General features: G+C 39.0%; 1 protein-coding gene across 1 annotated transcript in view; it reads right to left on the bottom strand.

Moving 5' to 3' along the window:
- Positions 1 to 982: 982 nt before the first annotated feature.
- The window catches only part of Khdrbs2 (KH RNA binding domain containing, signal transduction associated 2), a 461,510-nt gene continuing 439,902 nt past the window's right edge, over positions 983 to 22,590 (bottom strand). Inside the window, exons 8-9 of the mRNA XM_051153015.1 lie at positions 18,330 to 18,388; positions 983 to 1,351 (exon numbers count right to left, since the gene is read on the bottom strand). Coding sequence (XP_051008972.1) covers positions 1,254 to 1,351; positions 18,330 to 18,388 — 157 coding nt within the window. The 3' untranslated portion in view covers positions 983 to 1,253. The remainder of the gene's footprint in view (positions 1,352 to 18,329; positions 18,389 to 22,590) is intronic.

Below are 22,590 nucleotides of genomic sequence, written 5' to 3'. Positions count from 1 at the left end.
TTTGAGTGAAAACAATAAAGTGAATCTACGCAATGCTTACATGTTGGATGGGAATATTTAATGTGCGGGGAAACTCAAAGGTTGAAGAACTAGGCATTTAGACGGTGGTAAGTGGTAATCTTACCTCTTTATACTCCATTACTCTTTCTCACGAGAGACATGCTAGTGCAAACAAGTCAATCAGAATTTGTGTTTAGCAAGATAAAGCTTAGAGGATAGTTTAAAATCCATTTATTATTCTAAATCCATTTCTTCCATTAACATGTTATACATTAGTGTTTTCTAACCATGATTCATGTAACAGTTTAGTTTGTTAATTTAAATTATTTAACAACCATAAGTTATTAATACATTTTAAAGTATTACACAGATATCTTAAAAACAGGCTTGGGTTCATTTTTGTAATTTTTTAAATAGAAAACATTTTAGGCATCTCTTGAAGAAGAAATAAAGCAGGCATTTAAAGTTAGAAAACAAGTAATTCCAAATTTAGTTTTTACAAAAGCTTTCAGCTTTATTGACAAATTATGGCAAACATATTTGACAAATTGTGGTTCCTATTTAGAGAAGCTTACACATGGAACTTTATGTGTGTTTTTTCTTTCTTTCTTTTTTTAAACAAATACAGGTTAAAACACTGAACAAATTCAGTTAGCTACATTTTCAACCCCATTTAAACAGCATTTAAAAATTAAATTTACAACTTAATATTGAACATCTTCTTCTAACTAACAGATATTAAAAGACAGGTTAAAACATCTTATCTACAACTTTATTATCAACTAGTTCAAAATCATATTACAGTCTTTTAACATCCCTAAACAAAGGTTCTGCTAGTTGGTTGAGAGTCAAAATCTGCTAACAGATTCATGCTTGTTCTTACAAAACAAAAAGGAAAATTAAACTAAAAAGAAAAGAGAAAGAGGAGTTTACATACAACAAGTAAAAAAAAAAAAAAAAAAAAAAAAAAAAAAAAAAAAACCAAGAGAATATCAATCTAATGAGTGGTTTATAAACTATGCTTGCCAATGGTCTTTTATTTGTCAGTCTGTTTTATAAAATAATGCTAGTGTCAATGTCACATCAACAGTATAAGAGGGAATACAAGAAATAGGTGGAAGTAATTATGAGCAGTTATCCCTAGAATAGAAAAACAAACAAACAAAAAAGGACTATTACTTGTCTTGTTGCTGTTTCTGTGGAGACCACAGGCTATGAATTGTCTTTGAGGAGGTCACAGGTGAAGAGGACCTTCAATATCTACCATAGGGGTGTTCCCTGTGTCCCCCTCTGGCTGACCTTGGTGGCGGTGCCTTCAGGCTGGAGCGAGCTGTGGCCCATTCTTCTGGTGCTATGAGTAAGAGAAAGATAGTAACATACACATGACTTCACAATTACAGGTAAATAAAGTCATTCAAGGACCAATGGTTAACAAAAGGGTAATAAAATGATCTCAACAATGAAAGCTACAGCCCAGGACTGTTTCAGAAAGTGAGACTATGCCAGGTACATATACATGTGTATTGACATTTGAATTTAACTTTTCTGGTATTTGCCAAAGAAGAGAAAGTTAAACTACTAAGATAAACGCACATTTGTCATGCACTGGATTTCAATGCTACAACATTGCAAGAAGGGGATGGACATAATCTGGTTATTTAAAATTACAATACAAACTTCCAAAACAAAGTGCATATAGTAAACCAGTGACTCTCAGCTCTTGGATATCTTTAGAATCAAATGGGACTCAAAGCAAAACAAACAAAAAAAAATTCCCTATTCTCTGTCCCACAAACTAATTAAATGAAATACTGTGAGATGCAGGATCTATGCATTGTATCTTTTCAGTACTGCTCATTTGGTCCAGAGTTGAAATCTATGATAAACTTCATAAGGCATTGTGGGGGATGAACAGGGCAAAGAGCAGAGGAAATTTTAGCAGTAAGTGGGTGCAGAAAGATTTCTCATATTCCCTCTCATATGCCACTCACAAAATAAAATGTCTCTTAAAAGTCTAGGGAGGCTTCTCAGTGTCACAGAACTTAGCCTACCCCTTCAAAGCAAAACCCCAAAATAAAATGTCCTCTGAGAGACTTCACTCAGTGGGGGATCAGGACAGATGCTGGGACTCATTTTGGAACTCCAGATGAGAGTGGTGTAGAAGAATGGGGAGACAGAAGGACCCAGAAGGTCCAGAAACCTCACAAGGAGACCATCAAGGCTGGCAGATCTGGACCCAGGAGGGCCTGCACAAACTGCTGTACCAACCAAGCACAATGCACGCAGTAAACCTAGAGCCCCAATTCAGATCTAGCCAGTGGATCTAGTGCATTCTCCATGGTTGTGTGGAGAGTGAGGGCTGCCTCTGACATGAACTCTGGTGCCTCCTATTTGACCACTTTCCCTTGGTGCAGAGGCCTGGTGGAACTCAGCGGAAGGGGAAACAGACTATCCAGATGAGATCTGATAGGTTGTGTTCATATGGTGAGAGAGGAGGTGCCCTTCTGAGACAGACATAGGGGAAGGGAATAGGGTGAAAGAGGGAGGGAGGGCGAATCAGGAAGATACAAGTGATAAGATAACAACTGGGATATAATCTGAATAAGTTATTTTTTTTTAAGCCGGCCACCTATTTGAGAGCTATGGGAAGTAGAAATTGTAACGCCTGTTTTACCAGAAAAGGAACTGATACCTCCTCCCAATATCTTATAAGTGGATTTATGGGACAACTATGTGATTGCAGAAACTAGTTTATTTAGGTCCTTTACTTAGAATCTACTTCATAGGCAGACAGCAGACATGAAGAAGACTGCTGCCAGAAAGAAAAATACACTAATAAAAGGATAGAAAAGTGGACTCAATGAAAGTATCAGGTGGAGAATCCCCACTGAGGGCACCTGATATAGGCCCTCTGCCCTGTGGTGCAATTAGTTTTTGAAAGTTTCTGAAAAGGGATAAGAAAATTTCAATTTTCAATATACGATACATAAGCTTCAACTTATAAAAACAATCAAACATGTATCAATACTGGAAAAAGACTGCACTTAAGTAGATAAGTGTTTCAGTGATGACTGTCAGGATATCAATATGACAAATGATAACTCATGACTGAAGTAGTCTGTGCTCACAATTGAAGACTGTGGTGGTTTGGACGAGATGTCCCCCACAGTCCCAGACATTTGAATCCTTGGTCAACAAGTGGTGACGCTGTTTGAGAAGGCTTGGGGGATGTGGCTGCATTGGAGGACACATGTCACTGGAGGTGGCTTTAAGTATTGCATTGCATTTCACAAAAAAAAAAAATGTGTTAATTTGTATTCTGTGTGTGTGAAATAATACAATTAATACAATTAAGCAAGCAGCAAAAGTATATTCCAACTCACAAATGCAAGCTTCAGACTTTCTTTTTTTTCACCTTTCATAATTCTTTTTATTTTTTTATTTTTTGCTTTTTAAGTTTAAATTTACTTTTCAAAATTTATTCATTTTACATCCCAATCGTAGCCCCCTCCCTCATCTCCTCTCAGCCCCACTCTCCTTCTTTCTTCCACCCTATGCCCCTCCCATGGTCTTCAGAGAAGGAGAGCCCTTCTCCACTGTCAACTGACCCTAGCCTACAAAGTCCCATCAGGACTTCCTGCATCCTCTTCCTCTATGCCCTGGTAAGCCACCCTGCCAGAAGAAAGTGATCAAAGAGCAGGCAACAGAGACAATGGCAGGGAAAGCCCCTGCTATACTTTCTAGGGGACCCTTATGGAGACTGAGTTGTCTACTGGCTACATCTGAGTAGGGGGCTAAGGTCCTTCCATGAATGGTCCTTGTTTGGTGCATCAGTCTCCCTCCACTGGCCCTAACGGCTGAGAAGCACTTAAAGAAATGCTCATTGTCCTTAGCCATTAGGAAAATCTAAATAAAATTGACTTTGAGATTTCATCTTACACTTATCAGAATGGCTAAGGTCAAAAACTCGTGACAAAACATGCTGGCAAGTATGTAAAGAAAAGGAAACATGGCGGATCCAAGATGGCGGCGAGCAGTGTGGACCATGTTTGGAGGCTCCAGTGAACAATTAAGGGAATTGCACAGATTTCTGAGCCAGGAACACCAAGGTTCCCACACCACGGCAGCGGGAGTGCTCCACCGTTCAGAGGGACCAGGGTGCAGAGGACCTGCATGCCCCTGCACACAGGAGGAGTGCAGATTTTTTTTGATCGGAGGAGCAGCAGCAGAGGCAGCAGCAACAGCGGCGGCACCAGCGGCACCAGCATCAGCAGTGGCAGTGGCTGAGGTTTGCAGCTCTGAGCCTTCTGGTGGAGGTGATTAGTGTGGTGGCCGGTGGGAGTTGCTGTGGGAGAGAGGACTCTGGATGGGATTTGGGTTGCGTGGTGCCTTGTGACCCAAACTGGACTCAGGGGACAGTTCAGCCCCAGAGTCCCGGGTTCAGGTCAGTGCGTAGTGCCGTGGAGACGCTGTCTCAGCGCAGCAAGCAATTCTGCCCTAGGCACTAGCACAACTCAGCCACAGCTCCCCTGCCATGACGCAGGCTGGGTGGAGCACTCAATTCCACCCTAGGCACCAGCTCAGCACAGCCTCAGTTCTCCTGCTGGGATGCAGGCTGGGCGGAGCACTCAGCTCCACCAGAGGCACTAGCTCACGTAAACGAGCAGTTCTGCCCAAGACACTAGCACAGCTCAGTGGGCAGTTCTGGGGAGCTAACACAGGCTGAGGTCAGCACGCAGATTCAGCCCAGAGGCCCTAGCTGGACTTGCCGGGCAGATTGGGCCCAGAGACTCTAGTTGAGCTGTGTGCACAGGCTTGGCGGCTCCAAAACTCTGGCTGGACAATCCACGCAGTATAGGCCCGGACTCCCGGGCTGAATTCAGCGTGCAGTGTGAGTCCAGAGTCCCTGGCTGAGCCCGGTGTACAATTCCACCCCAGTGACTCGGGTGGAGCTCGGCGTGCAGTTTGGGGCCTGAGACCCTAACTGTGCTTGGCAGACGGATTGGGCCCAGAGATTCTAGCGGAGTTTTTGGCACAGTCCCGGCTCTAAGACTCTGGTTGGACACAGTGTGCAGTTTGAATCCAGAATTCCTGGCTGAGCTTGGCGAACAGTTCAGGCCCCGAGTCAATAACTGACCACAGCACACACTTTGGGCCAAAAGCCCCTAGCTGAGCTTGGGGCGCAGTCCCAGCCCCCCCAAATTCTGGCTGGACCCTGTGTGCATTTTGTGCCCAGAATCCCTAGCTGAGCTCAGCAGACAGTTCAGGCCCTGAGAATCTAGCTGAGCTCGCCGCGTGGTTCGGGCCCAGGGTCCCTGGCTGGACTTGGCAGGGAACCCAGAAGGCTGTGGATAACTTGGCCTGACCCAACGCTCATTCAGAGACCCAGAAGGATTGCAGGACCCACAGCACAGGGGAGCTGAGGATCACTGGCTGTGAGGGACTAAAACGACAGGGCTAACCTCCTGCCATCCACACCAGTGAAGTATCAGAGCTTCCAGCCTAAGGAAATCGTGAGAAAACAAGTGAATCTATCATCAGACTCCCTCCATCCAACTCTGGAAGCTACCCAACAAAAACAAAGACACCACGATGTCTAAAGGACAGCGTAAAGGCATACGCAAAAACCTCCAAAACAACATGGCGTCTCCAGTTTCCAGCTATCCCAAAGAAAACAACCCAGAGAACTCAAATACAACGGAAATACAAGAAAATGACCTCAAATCCTTAGTAGTGAGGATATTAATGGAGGAAACAAATAAAATTCGTAATCAAATGCAGGAGGACACAGCCAAACAGGTGAGAGACATAAAAGAAGCACATAGAGTGGAACTGGAAAAATTTCAGGAAAATAAAAACAACCAGAAGAAAGAAATCAAAAAATCAGTTCAAGATCTGAAGATGAAAATGGATTCAATGATAAACACACAGACAGAAGAAAAACGAGAACGTGAGACCTCAGAGAAGAAGGTGAGCACCACAGAGGTGAGTTTTTCTAACAGAATCCAAGAGATCGAAGAACGAATCTCAGGTCTAGAAGATACAATCACAGATCTTGAAGCAACCATTAAAGAAAATGCCAAATCTGGAAAACTTCTGACACAAAACATCCAAGAAATGAAGGACACCATGAAAAGAAGAAATCTGAGGATAATAGGCATTGAAGAAAGAGAAGATATCAGTCTCCAAGGCCCAGAAACTATTCTCAATAAAATCATAGAAGAAAATTTCTACTTGTAGATTTCTAGGACCCTCTGGATCCTTTTATTTTGCTGTTCTCCCATGCGTCTCTCATTTAGAGTCCCAATAGGATGCCTTCCCCTCTGTCGCAGTTTCCTGGTAAGTGAAGGCTTTTGTGGGACATGCCCCTTGGGCTAGTATGCAGATATAAGTGAGTATATACCATTTGATTCTTTCTGCTTCTGGGTTAACTCACTCATTATAATCATTTCTAGCTCAATCCATTTATCCACAAATTTCAGGAATTCCTTGTTTTTAATAGCTGAGTAGTATTCCATAGTGTATATGTACCACAGTTTCTTTATCCACTCTTCTACTGAGGGACACTTAGGCTGTTTCCATGTTCTGGCTATTATGAATAAGGCTGCTATGAACATGGTTGAGCGAATTTTCTTGTTGTGTGCTGGAGCATCTTCTGGGTATATTCCAAGGCAGATTTGGGCCCAGGGGTCCCGCTCAAACTAAGGCACCAGCCAAGGACAATACAGGAGGTAAACTTTAAACCCCTTCTCAGATCTAGCCAATGGTCAGAATATTCTCCACAGTTGAGTGGAGAGTGTGATACGACTTTCTCACGTACTCTGGTGCCTCACATTTGACCATGTCCCCTGGAGGGGGAGACCTGGTGGCACTCAGAGGAAGGACAGCAAGTAGCCAAGAAGAGACTTGATACCCTATGAGAACATATAGGGGGACGTAATCCCCCTCAGGAACAGTCATAGGGGAGGGGAATAATGGGAAAATGGGGGGGGGGAGGAATGGGAGGATACAAGGGATGGGATAAACATTGAGATGTAACAAGAATAAATTAATAAAAAAAAAAAAAAAAAGAAAAAAGAAAAAAAAAAAAAAGAAAATTTCCCCAATCTAAAGAAAGAGAGGCCTATAAATATACAAGAGGCCTACAGAACACCAAATAGAATTGACCAGAAGAGAAAAACTGCTCGTCACATAATAATCAAAACACAAAACAAACAGAACAAAGAAAAATATTAAAAGCTGCAAGGGAAAAGGGCAAATAACATTTAATGGCAAACCTATCAGAAATACACCCGACTTCTCAGCAGAGACCATAAAAGCCAGAAGGGCCTGGACAGAGATCCTGAAAACCCTAAGAGACCACAGATGCCAGGCCAGACTACTTTAGCCAGCAAAACTATCAATAACCATTGATGGAGAAAACAAAATATTCCATGACAGAAACAAATTCAAACAGTACCTATCCACAAATCCAGCTTTATAGAAGGTACTAGAAGGAAAACTCCATCCAAAGGGTCAAGCTACAACCAAAACTACTCAGGAAATAGATAACTATCCCATGGCAAAAACACAACCAAACAAACGCTCGACTGGAACCAACATCAAAATTAAGACTCTGAACAGTCACTGGTCATTAATATCTCTCAACATCAATGGTCTCATTTCTCAAAAAAAAAAAAAAAAAAAAAGACACAGACTAACTGAATGGGTGCATAAACAAGATCCAACATTCTTCTGCATTCAAGAAACACATCTCACCCATAATGATAGGCATTACCTCAGGGTAAAAGGTTGGAAAAAAATATTTCAAGCAAATGGTCACAAGAAGCAAGCAGGCGTAGCCATTTTAGTATCGAACAAAATAGACTTTCAACCAAAATTAATCAAAAGTGATGAGGAAGGACACTTCATATTCATCAAAGGTAAAGTCAACCAAGATGACATCACAATTCTGAACATCTATGCTCCCAATACAAAGGCACCCACATTTGTAAAAGATCTGCTAAAAAAGCTTAAACCACACATCTATCCCCACACAATAATAGTGGGAGACTTCAACACCCCACTCTCACTGAAGGATAAGTCATTGAAATAGAAACTAAGCCGAGAAATAACATCATTAACCAATGCCATGGGTCAAATGGATCTAACAGATATCTATAGAACCTTTCACCCAAACAAGAAAGAATATACCTTCTTCTCTGCACCCATTGGAATCTTCTCCAATATTAATTACACCGTAGGTCACAAAGCAAGCCTCAACAGATACAAGAGGATTGAAATAATACCTTGTATCCTATCAGATCACCATGGTCTTAGGCTGCAATTCAACAACGACAGAAATAACAAAAAGCCTACACATACGTGGAAACTAAACAACTCTCTGCTAAATGACACCTGGATCAGGGAAGAAATAAAGAAAGAAATCAAGGAGTTTCTGAAATTCAATGAAAATGAAGAAACAACGTACCCAAATTTGTGGGATACATTGAAAGCAGTGCTAAGAGGAAAATTCACAGCACTAAGTGCATTTAAAAAGAAATTGGAAACATCGCACATAAGCATCTTAACGACACAACTGGAAGCCCTAGAAAAAAAAGAAGCAGAAACACCCAAGAGGAGTAGACGTCTGGAAATAATCAAACTCAGGGGTGAAATTAACAAATTAGAAACTAAGAAAACAGTCCAAAGAATCAACAAAACCAAGAGCTGGTTCTTTGAGAAAATCAACAAGATAGACAGACCATTAGCCGAACTAAAAGGCAGAGAGACAGTATTGAAATCAACAAAATGAGAAACGAAAAGGGAGACATAACAACAGACACTGAAGAAATACAAAGAATCATAAGATCCTACTTTGAAGGCATATATGCCACAAAATTTGAAAATCTAAGGGAAATGGACAATTTTCTTGATCAATTTCATTTGCCAAAGTTGAGTAAAGAACAGATAAACAAACTAAATAGTCCCATTTCCCCTACAGAAATATAAGCAATCACTGATAGTCTCCCAACCAAAAGAAAAGCCCAGGGCAGAATTCTACCTTCAAGGGTGAGCTAATACCGATACTCTTCAAGCTACTCCAAAAGATAGAAATGGATGGAATATTACCAAATTCATACTATGAGGCCATAGTCTCATTGATACCTAAACCTCACAAAGACTCAACAAAGAAAGAGAATTTCAGACCAATTTCTCTTATGAACATCGATGCAAAAATACTAAATAAAATACTTGCAAAACGAATACAAGAACACATCAAAGATATCATTCATCATGACCAAGTAGGCTTCATTCCAGGCATGCAGGGATGGTTTAATATACGGAAATCCATCAATGTAATCCAACCATATAAACAAACTGAAAATAAAAAACCACATGATCATCTCCTTGGATGCAGAGAAAGCATTTGATAAAATTCAACACCCATTCATGTTTAAAGTTTTAGAGAGATCGGGGATACAAGGCACTTTCCTCAACATAATAAAGGCTATATACAGCAAGCCAATAGCCAAAATCAAAGTAAATGGTGAGATATTCAAGGAAATTCTTGTCAAATCGGGAACAAGGCAAGGCTGCCCACTCTCTCCATATCTCTCCAATATAGTACTCGAAGTTCTAGCCAGAGCAATAAGACAACAAAAGGAGATCAAGGGTATCCAAATGGGAAAGGAGGAAGTCAAATTATCCCTATTTGCAGATGATATGATAGTGTACATAAGTGACCCTCAAAATTCCACCAGAGAACTCCTAAAGCTGATAAACACCTTCAGCAAATTGGCTGGATACAAAATTAACTCAAAAAAGTCTGTAGCCTTCCTATACACAAATGACAAGCTTGCAGAGGAAGAAATTAGGAAAACCACACCCTTCACATTAGCCACAAGCAATATAAAATATCTAGGAGTTACCCTAACTAAGCAAGTGAAGGACTTGTATGAAAAAAATTTCAAAACTCTGAAGAAAGAGATTGAAGATGACCTGAGAAGATGGCATGATCTTCCTTGCTCATGGATCGGGAGAATTAACATAGTAAAAATGGCCATCCTACCAAAAGCAATCTACAGATTTAATGCAATCCCTATCAAAATACCTACACAATTTTTTAAAGACATTGAAAGTTCAATTCTGAACTTCATATGGAAAAACAACAAACCCAGAATAGCTAAAACAATCTTGTACAATAAAAGGTGCTCCGGAGGAATCTCCATACCTGATCTCAAACTATACTATAAAGCAATAGTAATTAAAACAGCATGGTACTGGCACAGCAACAGGCTGGTTGATCAGTGGAATTGAATCGAAGACCCAGATATGAATCCACACACATATGGTCACTTGATTTTTGGCAAAGAAGCCAAATCCATTCAATGGAAAAAGGATAGCATCTTCAACAAATGGTGCTGGTCTAACTGGAGGTCTATGTGTAAAAAAATGAAACTGGACCCATATTTGTCACCTTGCACAAAACTCAAATCCAAGTGGATTAAAGACCTCAACATAAAACCAGAGACACTAAGCCACTTAGAGGAAAAAGTGGGAAAGAGCCTGGAACATATTGGCACAGGAGACAAGTTCCTGAACAGAACACCAACGGCCCAGGCCTTAATGTCAACCATTAATAAATGGGACCTCATGAGGCTGAGAAGCTTCTGTAAGGCAGGAGACACTGTCAAGAGAACAAAGCGACAGCCTACAGGCTGGGAAAAAATCTTCACCAACCCTACATCTGACAAAGGTCTAATATCCAAAATATATAAAGAACTCAAGAAATTAAACACCACCAAACCGAATAACCCAATTGAGAAATGGGGCTTGGAACTAAACAGAGAATTCTCAACAGAGGAATATCAAATGGCTGAGAAACACTTAAAGAAATGCTCAACCTCCTTAGTCATCAGGGTTAGATAAGCCAGCCCAGCTGGCCTGTCAGAAATGAGTCTCCTTAGGGTACTTTCGATGCTCCTGGAGTAGGGACACTGGGATCACAGGGAAGGGTGTGACTGCTACTGAGTCCAAATTTCACTTGGGCTCTGAAGACCCCCAAATCAGGTTGAGAAGCTTGGGTGTCAAGCACACATCTCCCAGCCTTGATTGTTCAGACTGTGTCATCTCTAGGGGAAATTGTATCTATTTATTATCAGGACTATGTACTAGGTGTCCATATAATTGCAATCTCTGAAATAGGAGGAAAGAAAATTAGATTATTCTAAAATGAATTTTACAAAGGAATTTTAAGAGTCTTTGCAAACACAATTTCAGTAGGCTGTCTTTCAGTTAAAAAATAGAGTTTAATTTTTTACATTAAGAGAAATAGTTATATGTGGTATTATTCTCAGAAACACACAAAAATTTTCAATATTAAGTCCTAGGACAAACAAATTGTTTGCATGTATTATATTTTCAATGACTTTTATATTCTTAGTAATTTTAGAAAACTCGTCTTTTGTAAAAATCAATTTCTCAAATGTGTGTATCTATTTACTGTTAAATATAGCAGGCTTTTGTCCTTCAATCCGAGCACTGGCATGAATGCCAGTTGGCTTCATTTTCTTTAGCTGTTTTCACAGATTAATCAATGCTGGCTTATTTTCACCCTGGGATAATAATCATCTAGCTCCTCAACACAAAATGAGGATGTTCGTGTTCTGCAATCGACTTGCCATGCGGCACTCGGGTGCCCTGGACTGAAATACAGTATCCAATTTATTTTTGCTTTCATTCATTTCAGACAGTGTATTAATATTACCCTTCTTGGCTTTACACAGCTGTCATTTAAGATTCCACTAACGAACGGATGCATAATTAGCTCTCCAGTTCATACGTTAAATACATTTTAATAAACAGCTCTTTTCTCTGAGAAGATAGCATTGCTGTCCATTCATAGCCATCAATCTAAGAATGAAGAGGGTGTTTCTTAGGTGAAGCATCGCTTAGCTAAGCCCTGCAATTAAAATACATCTCCATTGAATTATGAGCTATTCAGACACATCCAAAATAATTTTAATAATTCTGATTTAATTAGAAAATATTTTAGATATGCAGAAACTGATTTTAAATTATTAATCAAATATTCATTTCCTAAAAATAAATTCATTATAAAAATGTAACAAATATTAGTTTAATAAAAATGGATCTGATCACACTGAATATTACATGATCTTTATAATCAATACATTTAAATATTTAGTTACATTTAAATTTTAGTATTATAGTGTTGCAAGGAAAGCATTTACTATTTAATGTTACCTACAAATATATAGTTTATATTTCCTATTACAGTGATGAAACACAGGCCCCAAAGAGAAAAAAATATACATCTGATGATCCACTAAATAGACTCTCTATAATGGAGACCTAGACTTGGAGTTCGAGCTACTTGGGGGTTTAACTGAAGAAAGTCATATGAATCCACTGTTTGAAACTAGCCAAGGCAGTGTAGCAGGATGCTTCATTTTTGAAAATTATGAGCCAATCAGTAAATATTCAGGTACTGTGTGAAGAATACACACACACACACACACACACATACAAACATACACACCACCACCACCAACAACAACATTACAAATATCATGTGAGTAATATTTATTCTGATTAGCTCAATTTATCCATTCTACAGAATGTACGCATTTTTCAAAATATATACATTCCAAATGTCCACCAACAAACTCGAAGCATACTTATACTGAGTTAAGACTCTGAATGATTTACCACTGTTGATTTCAAACCACGTGTGAGCATGAAGCCTGGAAGATAGATTCTATCTGTGAATTTTTTTTTTTTTTTTAATAGAGGAACCTGCCATCCTTTCTGAAGAGCATTCTGATGTTCACTCTCAATGCTCTGGTTCTTCACGCCCTAGTCATCAGGAGGCAAAGGCCCCTGGGGCAAACGACTGCTCTCTCCTCCTGTTACTGAGTAGATAACGGAGTATTCCATGAAATGGGCAGCTCACACTATTCGTTTTGTAAGAGAAAAACACCATCCACTGTAGTTTAATGTCTGTAGTCACCACACAGACAAGCCAAAAGGTAAGAGGGAGGGATTAGTTATTCAAAATGAAAGTGGGATGTAGCACGGATACTAGGAATAAACGATTAACTTAAAAGACTATCGGCAGCTCATTAACTGGAAGATGCAAATAGATAGCATAAGGCAGTATATACAGTTTGACGTCAGTGGGCATGCAGGCCAACCTGCTTGTGTTTATAAATATCACTGTCTTTGTGTTTTATGTTTTGTTTTTTATGTGTTGGTTTGTGTGTGTGTGTTTTCCTTTTTTAAAAAAGAAAATGCTACTTTTTAAGAAACGTGTCTGTTTATTTTCTAAAGAAATAGAGAAAGAAGTGGATTTGGATGAGCAGGGAGGTGGGGCAGATCTAGGAGGGGATGGTGGAGGGGAAAGCCTAATCAGAACATATTGTATGAAAAAGTGATTTTCAGTAATAAAAAGGGGCAAGATTATCTCGACGTAAGTGTCATAAAAATTACCACATTACTACTTGATTGTCATAGGGTGAGCCAGTTATCAACAATTACCTACATAAACCTGATAGCTCACTACATAACATCTTACCCCAAAATCTGAATTCTCACGCTATATATAACTTGATCTTTGAGGTCATGATGCTGAGCTCCTTATATTCCTTACATTTTTCTCAGGTTTTGCTTTTCCCTGCACAGAATAAGAATCTTCAGAACTTCACTCTCACAATATTTGATTGATGTGAAAGTGCTTTCTTTTTTGGTTATTAAAAAAAAAAAAAAGAGTATATCCATTTTTAAACAAACATATCAATAGTTAATATTATAGTTCATATGAACTACATTAAAGTCTACACTCATCATGGGATAACTCTAGTGATTGGGAAGTGGAAGAAAATACCTTTACATACTATGATGAGAAAAATCTTTGTTATTAAAATTAGCTTTTTAACTTGACATGCAAAATAATGGGTTTCATTATGCCAACACCATACACTTTTGTTATTGGTCCCTTATTAATCCGTTTGTCACGCACTTGTCCTCAACCCTTGCTGGTCCCAACAGCCTTCCCCCCACCCCCCCGCACCCCCAGCCCTTGCTTTATGTCCATGTATCCTATTACTGTTTTTGCACCCTTAATTGCTTCACCTAAGGTAGCTTTAGCCATTCTCATGGTTCCTTTTATAATTTTACGAACACACACACACATACACACACACACACACACACACACACACACACACAATATGTGTAGTTTCTCTGAATTTAGTTTATTTCACTTTTTATAATGATCTCCATTTATACCCATTTCCTGGAAATGTCATGATTTCATTTTCCTTCCCAGCTCAGTAAAATGTTATCATGTACGTTTGCCACATTTTCCATTTTTCTGTTCATGGGCATTTTCCCCTGTGTTCTTAGCTGTTGTGAGTCTGGTAGCAATAACATTGATGTTCAAGTGTCTCTGAGGAGGGACTTGTACTCCTTTGGATATATACCCAGAGTGATGTAAACTGAGCCATATAGCAATTCTATTTGTATTCTCTTGAGAAATTTGTTTATTATTTCGATAGTGGTTATACAAGTTATTGCTATCAGCAGCATTCTTACTAGCATTCGTTTTCATTTTTCTCAAGGTTATCCATTCTGACAGCTGTGGGAGAAACTTTTAAAGTATTTTCTTTCTGATGGTTAAACATGTTCAAGTGTTTATTGGCTATTTGCATTTCTTTCTTTCTTTCTTTTTTTTTTTTTTTGAGACCTGTCTATTTATTTTATTGGTCCATTCCCTGATTGAAATATTTTTCACTTAGAACTTAACTTCTCTTCTCCTCATAAACCATCCTGCTGCATGTCACCAAACACAGCACTGATTCTAGTGCATGAAACTTCATAATGGAAAGGCGGGAACTATTTTCCTCAAACCGACATACTAAGTGTGAAAAATAATGACTACAACGAAATCTCAAGATGGTTCATGGATCATAATATATCTCCTCTTTAGAAAAGAAGGCTCAGGAGATTTTTTTTTGTTGTGGTCTTCCAACCACTGGGGTAACATATACATGTGATTAGCCCCTTAATAAACATTTTTAAATGAGTACTGTTTTCTAATTTTGTATGGTGTGTTACCAATTCAGAACACTTGGCTTCGGAATTCTAGGTTCTAAACTCATAGAGATTATAATCTGGTACATTATTATGCACCAATCTACTTCTGAACAGGAAAAACAATATCTACTTTGTAAGACATCATAGAACTTAGCATCTACCAGTCTCTATGTCTTGTTGCTTTCAAACTAGTTGAGTTTCCACAGAACCACTACTGATGTCATCTATGACTGTTTTGTCCTCAGACTTTTCCAGTCACAGGGTGTCTTGGCAATATCACCAATTTTTTAGGGGACAGACCTAGGAGATGGATCTGGGGAGGGTTGTCATAGTTACTGTTGCTGCTGTGATAAGAAACCATGGCAGAGGCAACTTAAATTGTTTAATTGGGGCTTACGTTTCAGAGGGTTAAATCATGATAGAGGAACAAAAGTATGGATGCAGAAATGACTGAGAACCATGTCTTGATAAGCAAATAGAAGAGAGAGAGAGCACACATTAGGAACAGCATTAGCATGAGTCTTTTGAATCTTCAAAGACCACCCCCAGTGACACACTTCCTTCAACAAGGCCATACCTTCTAATCCTTCCCAAACAGTTTTATTAATTAGGGAGCAAGTATTCAAACACATGAGCCTATGGAGGCCAATTTCATTCCAAACACCACAGAGGCCAAAGCAGATGTGGCATTGACCTTGCCTCTGGCCCACCTCAGGTACATGAGTTTGATCATATTGGTGTTAAACTGGAAGAAAATGGTAGAGGTGACTGGCATCAGATGAACCTGGATTTATAATGATCAAAGAAAGCTACATCGTAGAATTCTCTACGATGAAAGAAGAAAAACTACATTTGTATCTTTTTTATTTTGTCTTAATTTTTTTTGTGTGTGTTTTGTTTTGAGACAGGGTTTCTCTGTGTAGCCTTGCTTGTCCTCGAACTCACAGATATCCTCCTGCCTCTACCATCCCAAATGCTGGGATTACAGGCATGTGCCAGTGCACCTGGTCAAGTTTGTATCTTTTTCATCAGTCATCTCCAGTAAGGCATGTGGCTTGATTCCTGTACAAGTGGTACAGGCATGGAAAAGATAAGTATAGCTATTTTTTTGTTGGGCTGCTCAGTCTTGTACTTCAACCTAACAGGGCAGCGATGACCCTGCCAGCATTAAAAGTGTCAGAACCTATTCTTTCTCCCAGAATTATTGCTACCATCTTTGGGGGGGGGGAAACATCATCAGACACTTTGGGGTTCTGTTTCATGTTAATTGTTCCACTGAGGAAAATTACATAATGCTACAGCCTTAGCTCCTTATCTCCAAAATGCCAGAGATCTGTGAGAATATTCCTAGGGGATGCTGATGGAGAGAGAACCTGTCATATGGAAGATAGTCTATAAATTCTTTCCTTCCCCACTTCTCTTCTGTACGCCCAATCCTCAGACACTGTAGTCACTCCGTAATCCCAAACACCATACTTTCTACTCAGGGTCCTTTGCATTATATTTGGGCTTCATATGGAGTTTCTCCATCCAGCATCACAATAAGCATTCATGCAGTAATAGGGAGTCAAGTTCCTACTAATGGTGAAGTATAAAAATAGAAAAGGAGTCCCAAAGCTATACTCTTTCATTGACTGCCCCTTTGCAATTCAGTTTTTTTTTCTTGTAAAAACAGGATTAATTGCTTAATATGTCAACATAAAATGCATACATGCATAAGAAATTATATGTAGCCCATCATCTCTTGTTTGGCAATGTTCATGGCGATATTTTCTCTCGCTGGGTGTGGCGGCGCATTACTGAGTAATGCCTCTAGTTTCTGTAATCTTGATGCTTTCCTTCCCCCTCCTGATTATCTGTGTCTTCCTTCCCCCTCCTGACCATCTGTGTCTTCCTTCCCCCTCTTGATTATCTGTGTCTTCCTTCCCCCTCCTGACCATCTGTGTCTTCCTTCCCCCTCCTGAGCATCTGTGTCTTCCTTCCCCCTCTTGACCATTTGTGTCTTCCTTCCCCCTCTTAACCATCTGTGTCTTCCTTCCTCCTCCTGACCATCTGTGTCTTCCTTCCCCCTCCTGATTATCTGTGTCTTCCTTCCCCCTCCTGACCATCTGTGTCTTCCTTCCCCCTCCTGATTATCTGTGTCTTCTTTCCCCCTTCTGACCATCTGTGTCTTCCTTCCCCCTCTTGACCATCTGTGTCTTCCTTCCTCTTCCTGACCATCTGTGTCTTCCTTCCCCCTCTTGACCATCTGTGTCTTCCTTCCTCTTCCTGACCATCTGTGTCTTCTTCCTCCCACCTGATGATCTGTGTCTTCCTTCCCCCTACTGGCCATATGTGTTTTCCTTCCCCACCTTGCCATATGTATCTTCCTTCCCCAACCTTGCTGGCTGTCGTCCCCCTTTTCCACAGCCACCTGGGCCTTTCTTTCTCCATCCTGACATATTGCTATACTTTCACAATGTGGAGATTCAAATTCAAACTCATATATAACTTCATTGTCTTTTTCTCCATCGGAGGAAGAGGGGGCCTTGGTATAATTTTTATGAAAATCCAAGACCATAAATGTCTAAATATCACTTTCAAGGCAAATCTTGTAAATAAGCATTTCATAAAACCAGACATGACCTACCAAAATGTTTTATTGTACAGATAGATCACAAGCACTCAGGAAGTATTTGCTAGAAAGAATTATAATTAATTTTAAGTGATGCTTTTGATTCATTACTACATTTTGAAATCAACTCTATAGACTAATATTCTTATTGACTGTTAATACTTAAAAATGGTATTTGCGATTATAAGGGATACTTATGATATAGAAATAATTTGAAAATCATTATATAAAAATTTTCTGCACTTATAAGTCTAAAAGTATTTTAATGTATATTACACTGATATCTTTGTGACAAAAGGGAAGATATTATACTGAGGTTACATCAAAGACTGGAGCAATGGGCATGCTGAAACTTTGCAGCACTACTGACTGCTCACCAATGCTGCGGAAATGATCTATGATCACGATTAATTTCTTTTGAAATTTTGATCAAAATTGATCTGTCCAATTTTCTGCACTGGTTCTGTAAGTCAAATCTTACTGTGGAATTACATAAATCAATGTAGCCAGCACTTCTGTGAAATGGGGCAGGGTAGCGGATATAGAAGTAATTTCTAAGTTGTCAGTGACAGATGGATGTTCTGATCTCCTAACCATAGTAAGGAAAAGGTCTTACCGTAGCTGTCATAGGCATCCTCACTTACTCCATGACCATAGTCATAGTATTCAGGCACACTGCAACAGATTTAGACAGGAATCAGTGATTCTGTAAGCAGAAGAATCGAAGCAGAACTTCACAAGAAACTTGAGATCAAAATATGTGCTAAGGTAATGTCCCATGAATCTCTAGCTATAAAACACAGTTCTAAAGAAATACTCAGTAAGGAAAATGGAGGTTACTGGCAAGAAGTGCTGTGGTTTTATCTATCTATCTATCTATCTATCTATCTATCTATCTATCTATCTATCATCTATCTCTGTCTATTTATGTATCATCTATCTATGTATCATTTATTTATTTGTTTGTTTGTTTATGTATACAATGTTTCAGTTGATCCATCCTTTAGCTTCCTATTGGATAAATTAAATTTCCCCACAAACACAAGTCAAAGACTTCAAAAGTTGATAGGAGGAAAGATGCAGAGTCTATTTTCAAAGGAAAAAAAAAAGTGTTATATGATTTTATGATCAGATACGTGACCTTTACTATTGACAAACTACAAAATGCATACCTTCATTTCTGATCTATACTTGACAAATATTTACACAACTTACTTTCACTCAGTCTTTCCACATTCAATAACTACGAAAGTGGCACTTATGTTCTGTTTCTTTCCAAAGGTTCACAATGTCCTCACTCACAGTTGTTTCCTGTCTGGCTCTATAGCATCACCACCTCCGTGGTACAGGCTTCCTTTCCATTAGCAACCACCCTTTGCAATGACTAACCCTCTCTGTGACAATGTTCTGAGCAACATGTCCTGATAAGAGGGCCTTATTCACTCTTCACACCTATAATACTCTGGCTTCCTTTTGATGACATCGGGCTGCTATTCCCATGGCTCCACTGAAAGAATTCTTATCCAGATCCAGACATGTTCAAATGCAATAAGACTTCCTTCTCATTTTCCTTTAAAGTCACGTGAATCATTGGTTATTTATACTCCTTTATACTCCATTACCCTCCTCTTTCTTTGAGATATTTCTAACTTGTTTGTTCACTTTTTTTTTCTGTATTAGTAAACTTTTCATTCCATTTTGGCACCTCCCCTATGCTCCGAAGTGTACATTTCTATTTGTTTTTCAAAATGCACTTTTCCAAATTAAAATATGAAAATGCCTTTCTTCTCACCTCATACTTGTTTCTTTTACATCCTTCTCTCATTATCATTGGGAGCATGTTAATGTCACTCAAGTGACAATACATGGGCTGCTCTCTTTTATCTCACGTGTAATGCTGAACCCCAATAGCAAAATTCTTTCATTTCTACTTGTAAATATGTTCAGAACCTGAACATGTCCCAACATTTCCACAGCTGCAGCTGTGGTAAAAGAATTATCCGTGTCTCTCTCAAGTGATCCAACATCCTGCTAACCGCTTTCTGTACCCTGCTTGCTTATCTTTCTATTTTCTACATAGCATTTACTTTTATGGCTATGTTAAATCATCTGAGTTCTCCACTCATAGTCCATAGATGTCTTCCCAATGTCCTTTTGGGGGGGGGGAAAAAAGGAAAAACCTTTGTAACAGTCCCTACCATTTTCCCCCTTCCTTACTCAATTCAGGGCACACTGTGCTCTCTGATATGGAGGACATACTATTGTCCCAGTGTCTTTACATTGGCTGATTTATTGTCTGGATAATGCTTTTCCTAAATATTCAGTTGTCCTCCTTCTCTCCATGTTTAACTTATGCCACTTACAAAACGACTCTCCTGATCTTTCTTCTGACATTCTTCTGACTAGCACACAGCCATGTGTGCCCGGTTTATTCCTTTCTGCACTTGCCAATCACAGCCTGTTTTCATGGAAACATACAATGCATATTTGCTCATTTTCTTAGCAGCTGTTTTCCACCTATTCTTAGGCTTTGGTTTGCTCCTATTCACTTTCAATCACTGTCTCAGATTGATATTTCTGTAGAAGTGTTTTGCATATGACAGTCTCCAGTTAGTGACCTACAAGTGTCAATTGTCTATAGGAGGGACATATTGCAACTTGGACAGTTTAAGGATTATATGCAACAAGTAGAAGTTATCATTTTGATAATCCCTACATTTTTCTGTCACTGTAGGCTCTCTTTATATTGATGAAAACATCATGTTTTGCCTTAAAAAATTCCCTGGTTTAAATTAGGTATAATCCATGGCCCTTCACATGAATATTAATTAATTAAATATGTTAGTATTACTAATTCCTTTTATTGACAACGTTAGAGGTTTAGCCTACTAAACAAGCCATCTGTCAATTCTAGTTCTATGCCTAGTCTCAAATTCCTTTTAGGTATAAAGTTCTGTAACAAGAAAGTGATTTTGCCACAATATCAAACTGTATAAGATCTGAGGATGGATACAGGTGTCAACTACTAGATAGAAGGAAAATACAGAAGGAGCTAGAATGATGTGTTTTGTGAATATGATTCTTATTCTTCAAGAGAATCCTCTAGATATGAGCAGATCAATTACTTAATATTTTGTTGAAAGTAAGGGCACATAAAGATAAAAATGAAAGTCTATGGTTTAGAAACTAAATGAGAAACAAGAGAAATTTGGTTGTGTTTATTTTTCCAGGATGTGACTTATAGTGAACCAACTTTAATTTTAGTTAAAGAAGCTGAAAAAAAAAAAAAGATAAGATTACTTATTCTATCCTCTACTGCTTTCAATATTTACACACAACCAGTTAAAAGGCTGAATAATAGATATTCTCTCCATCTTTATATCATATATAAGGTTAATGGTATGGATTGGTAGCTGGACATATATATTTGTGTTGTTGTTTTTGTTTTTGTTTTTTTAGAGACACTGCTTCTCCATGTAACAGTCCTGGCTGTCCTGGAAGTCCCTATGTAGACGAAGCTGGCTTCAAACTCAATGAGCTCTGCCTGCCTCTGCCTTTCATGTGCTGGGATTAAAGGCATGGGCCAGCCACCACCCTTGGCTCATTGATATATCTTAATAGAAATGATGCAACCCTGGGCTAATGCAATGACTCAGCAGTTCAGAATCAGTATGTTCTTGCAGAAGGACATGAGTTAGGCTTCCAGCATTTAAGTCAGTTGGATATCCACCCCACATATATTCATATGCTAAAAATAAAAACAAACATTAAAAAGAAAAGAAAGGAACTAATTCAGGGTCCTCATACAAATTCAGCAATTATGATAGTCATTGTGTTCATTTTCTGAGACTCATGATGTGGAAGATGTGAGAAATTGATTTACTGATCAACTAATAGGGGAAATGCTGACATTGGTAATGGCTTTTCTTTAAATAAATATCTGATTCTTTTCCCTGGAGTATACTGCATCAAGACATTATACTGTTCAATTGCTGGACACTATGTGGAGTCATTACTTTATTATATCATTGATTGCCATCAAGATTTGGATTGACAAAGCCAGTGAAGGGAAAGAAGGAGCGGCTGTGAGAAAAGACTGCAACAAAGAACTTATTATTAGTATTCCTTTGGAAAGATACGATCACACCAAAGCGACGTGTCACTTTCAGATTATAAGAAGTATAATGGAAAGACAAAGGAAAATGATGGCTAACTGCCACAATGGACTTAGCAGAGCCCAGATTTTTGTTTGCTCTGTATTATTTCCATAGAAAAGGTCTTACTTTGAGAAACAGATCTGCAAGCAATGAGTATGGCCAGCTATATGTACTTTTGTGATGAAGTGAAGAACCCAAGATATTATGTGGATGTTATGTGGAAACCAAGGTCATTTCAAATGTAAGAACAATCTCCCTTTCTCTGATTTGTGCTCCTTGACCTTCTTATTGAAGATCAAGTACCATCTCTATGATTAAAGGCAGTGCCTGGGGAGTGACAGGATGCACCGTGTGCGGGACCTCAGCCTCAGATCTCCCACGAGAAGAAACTTTGGTCTACACTGTTCCTTACTTCACAGCATGTAAAGAAAAAGTGAATGTTTTAAATATTGTTGGAAAAAATAAAGGAATGAGGGTGGAGGACATGTTGTTGAAAAAGTCTGTCTCTATATGGTTTGCATCAATTGTAGAATTTAAATTGACAGAGGATTTGCAAATATAGACCTTACTGGGAAGTCAGGTAACTAACATTGCTTTAAGGTATCCTCACACCTTTCCATTAGATTCCCCAACACTGATGCTTTCCAGAACAATCCTTACACCTCTGCTCATGCACCGGCAAGAAGGATAATATACAAACAGCAGAGTCTCAAAAAAGGA

Source organism: Acomys russatus, chromosome 11 (assembly GCF_903995435.1).
Source record: "Acomys russatus chromosome 11, mAcoRus1.1, whole genome shotgun sequence".
NCBI lineage: Eukaryota > Metazoa > Chordata > Mammalia > Rodentia > Muridae > Acomys > Acomys russatus.
This window is presented reverse-complemented; position numbering and strand designations above follow the sequence as displayed.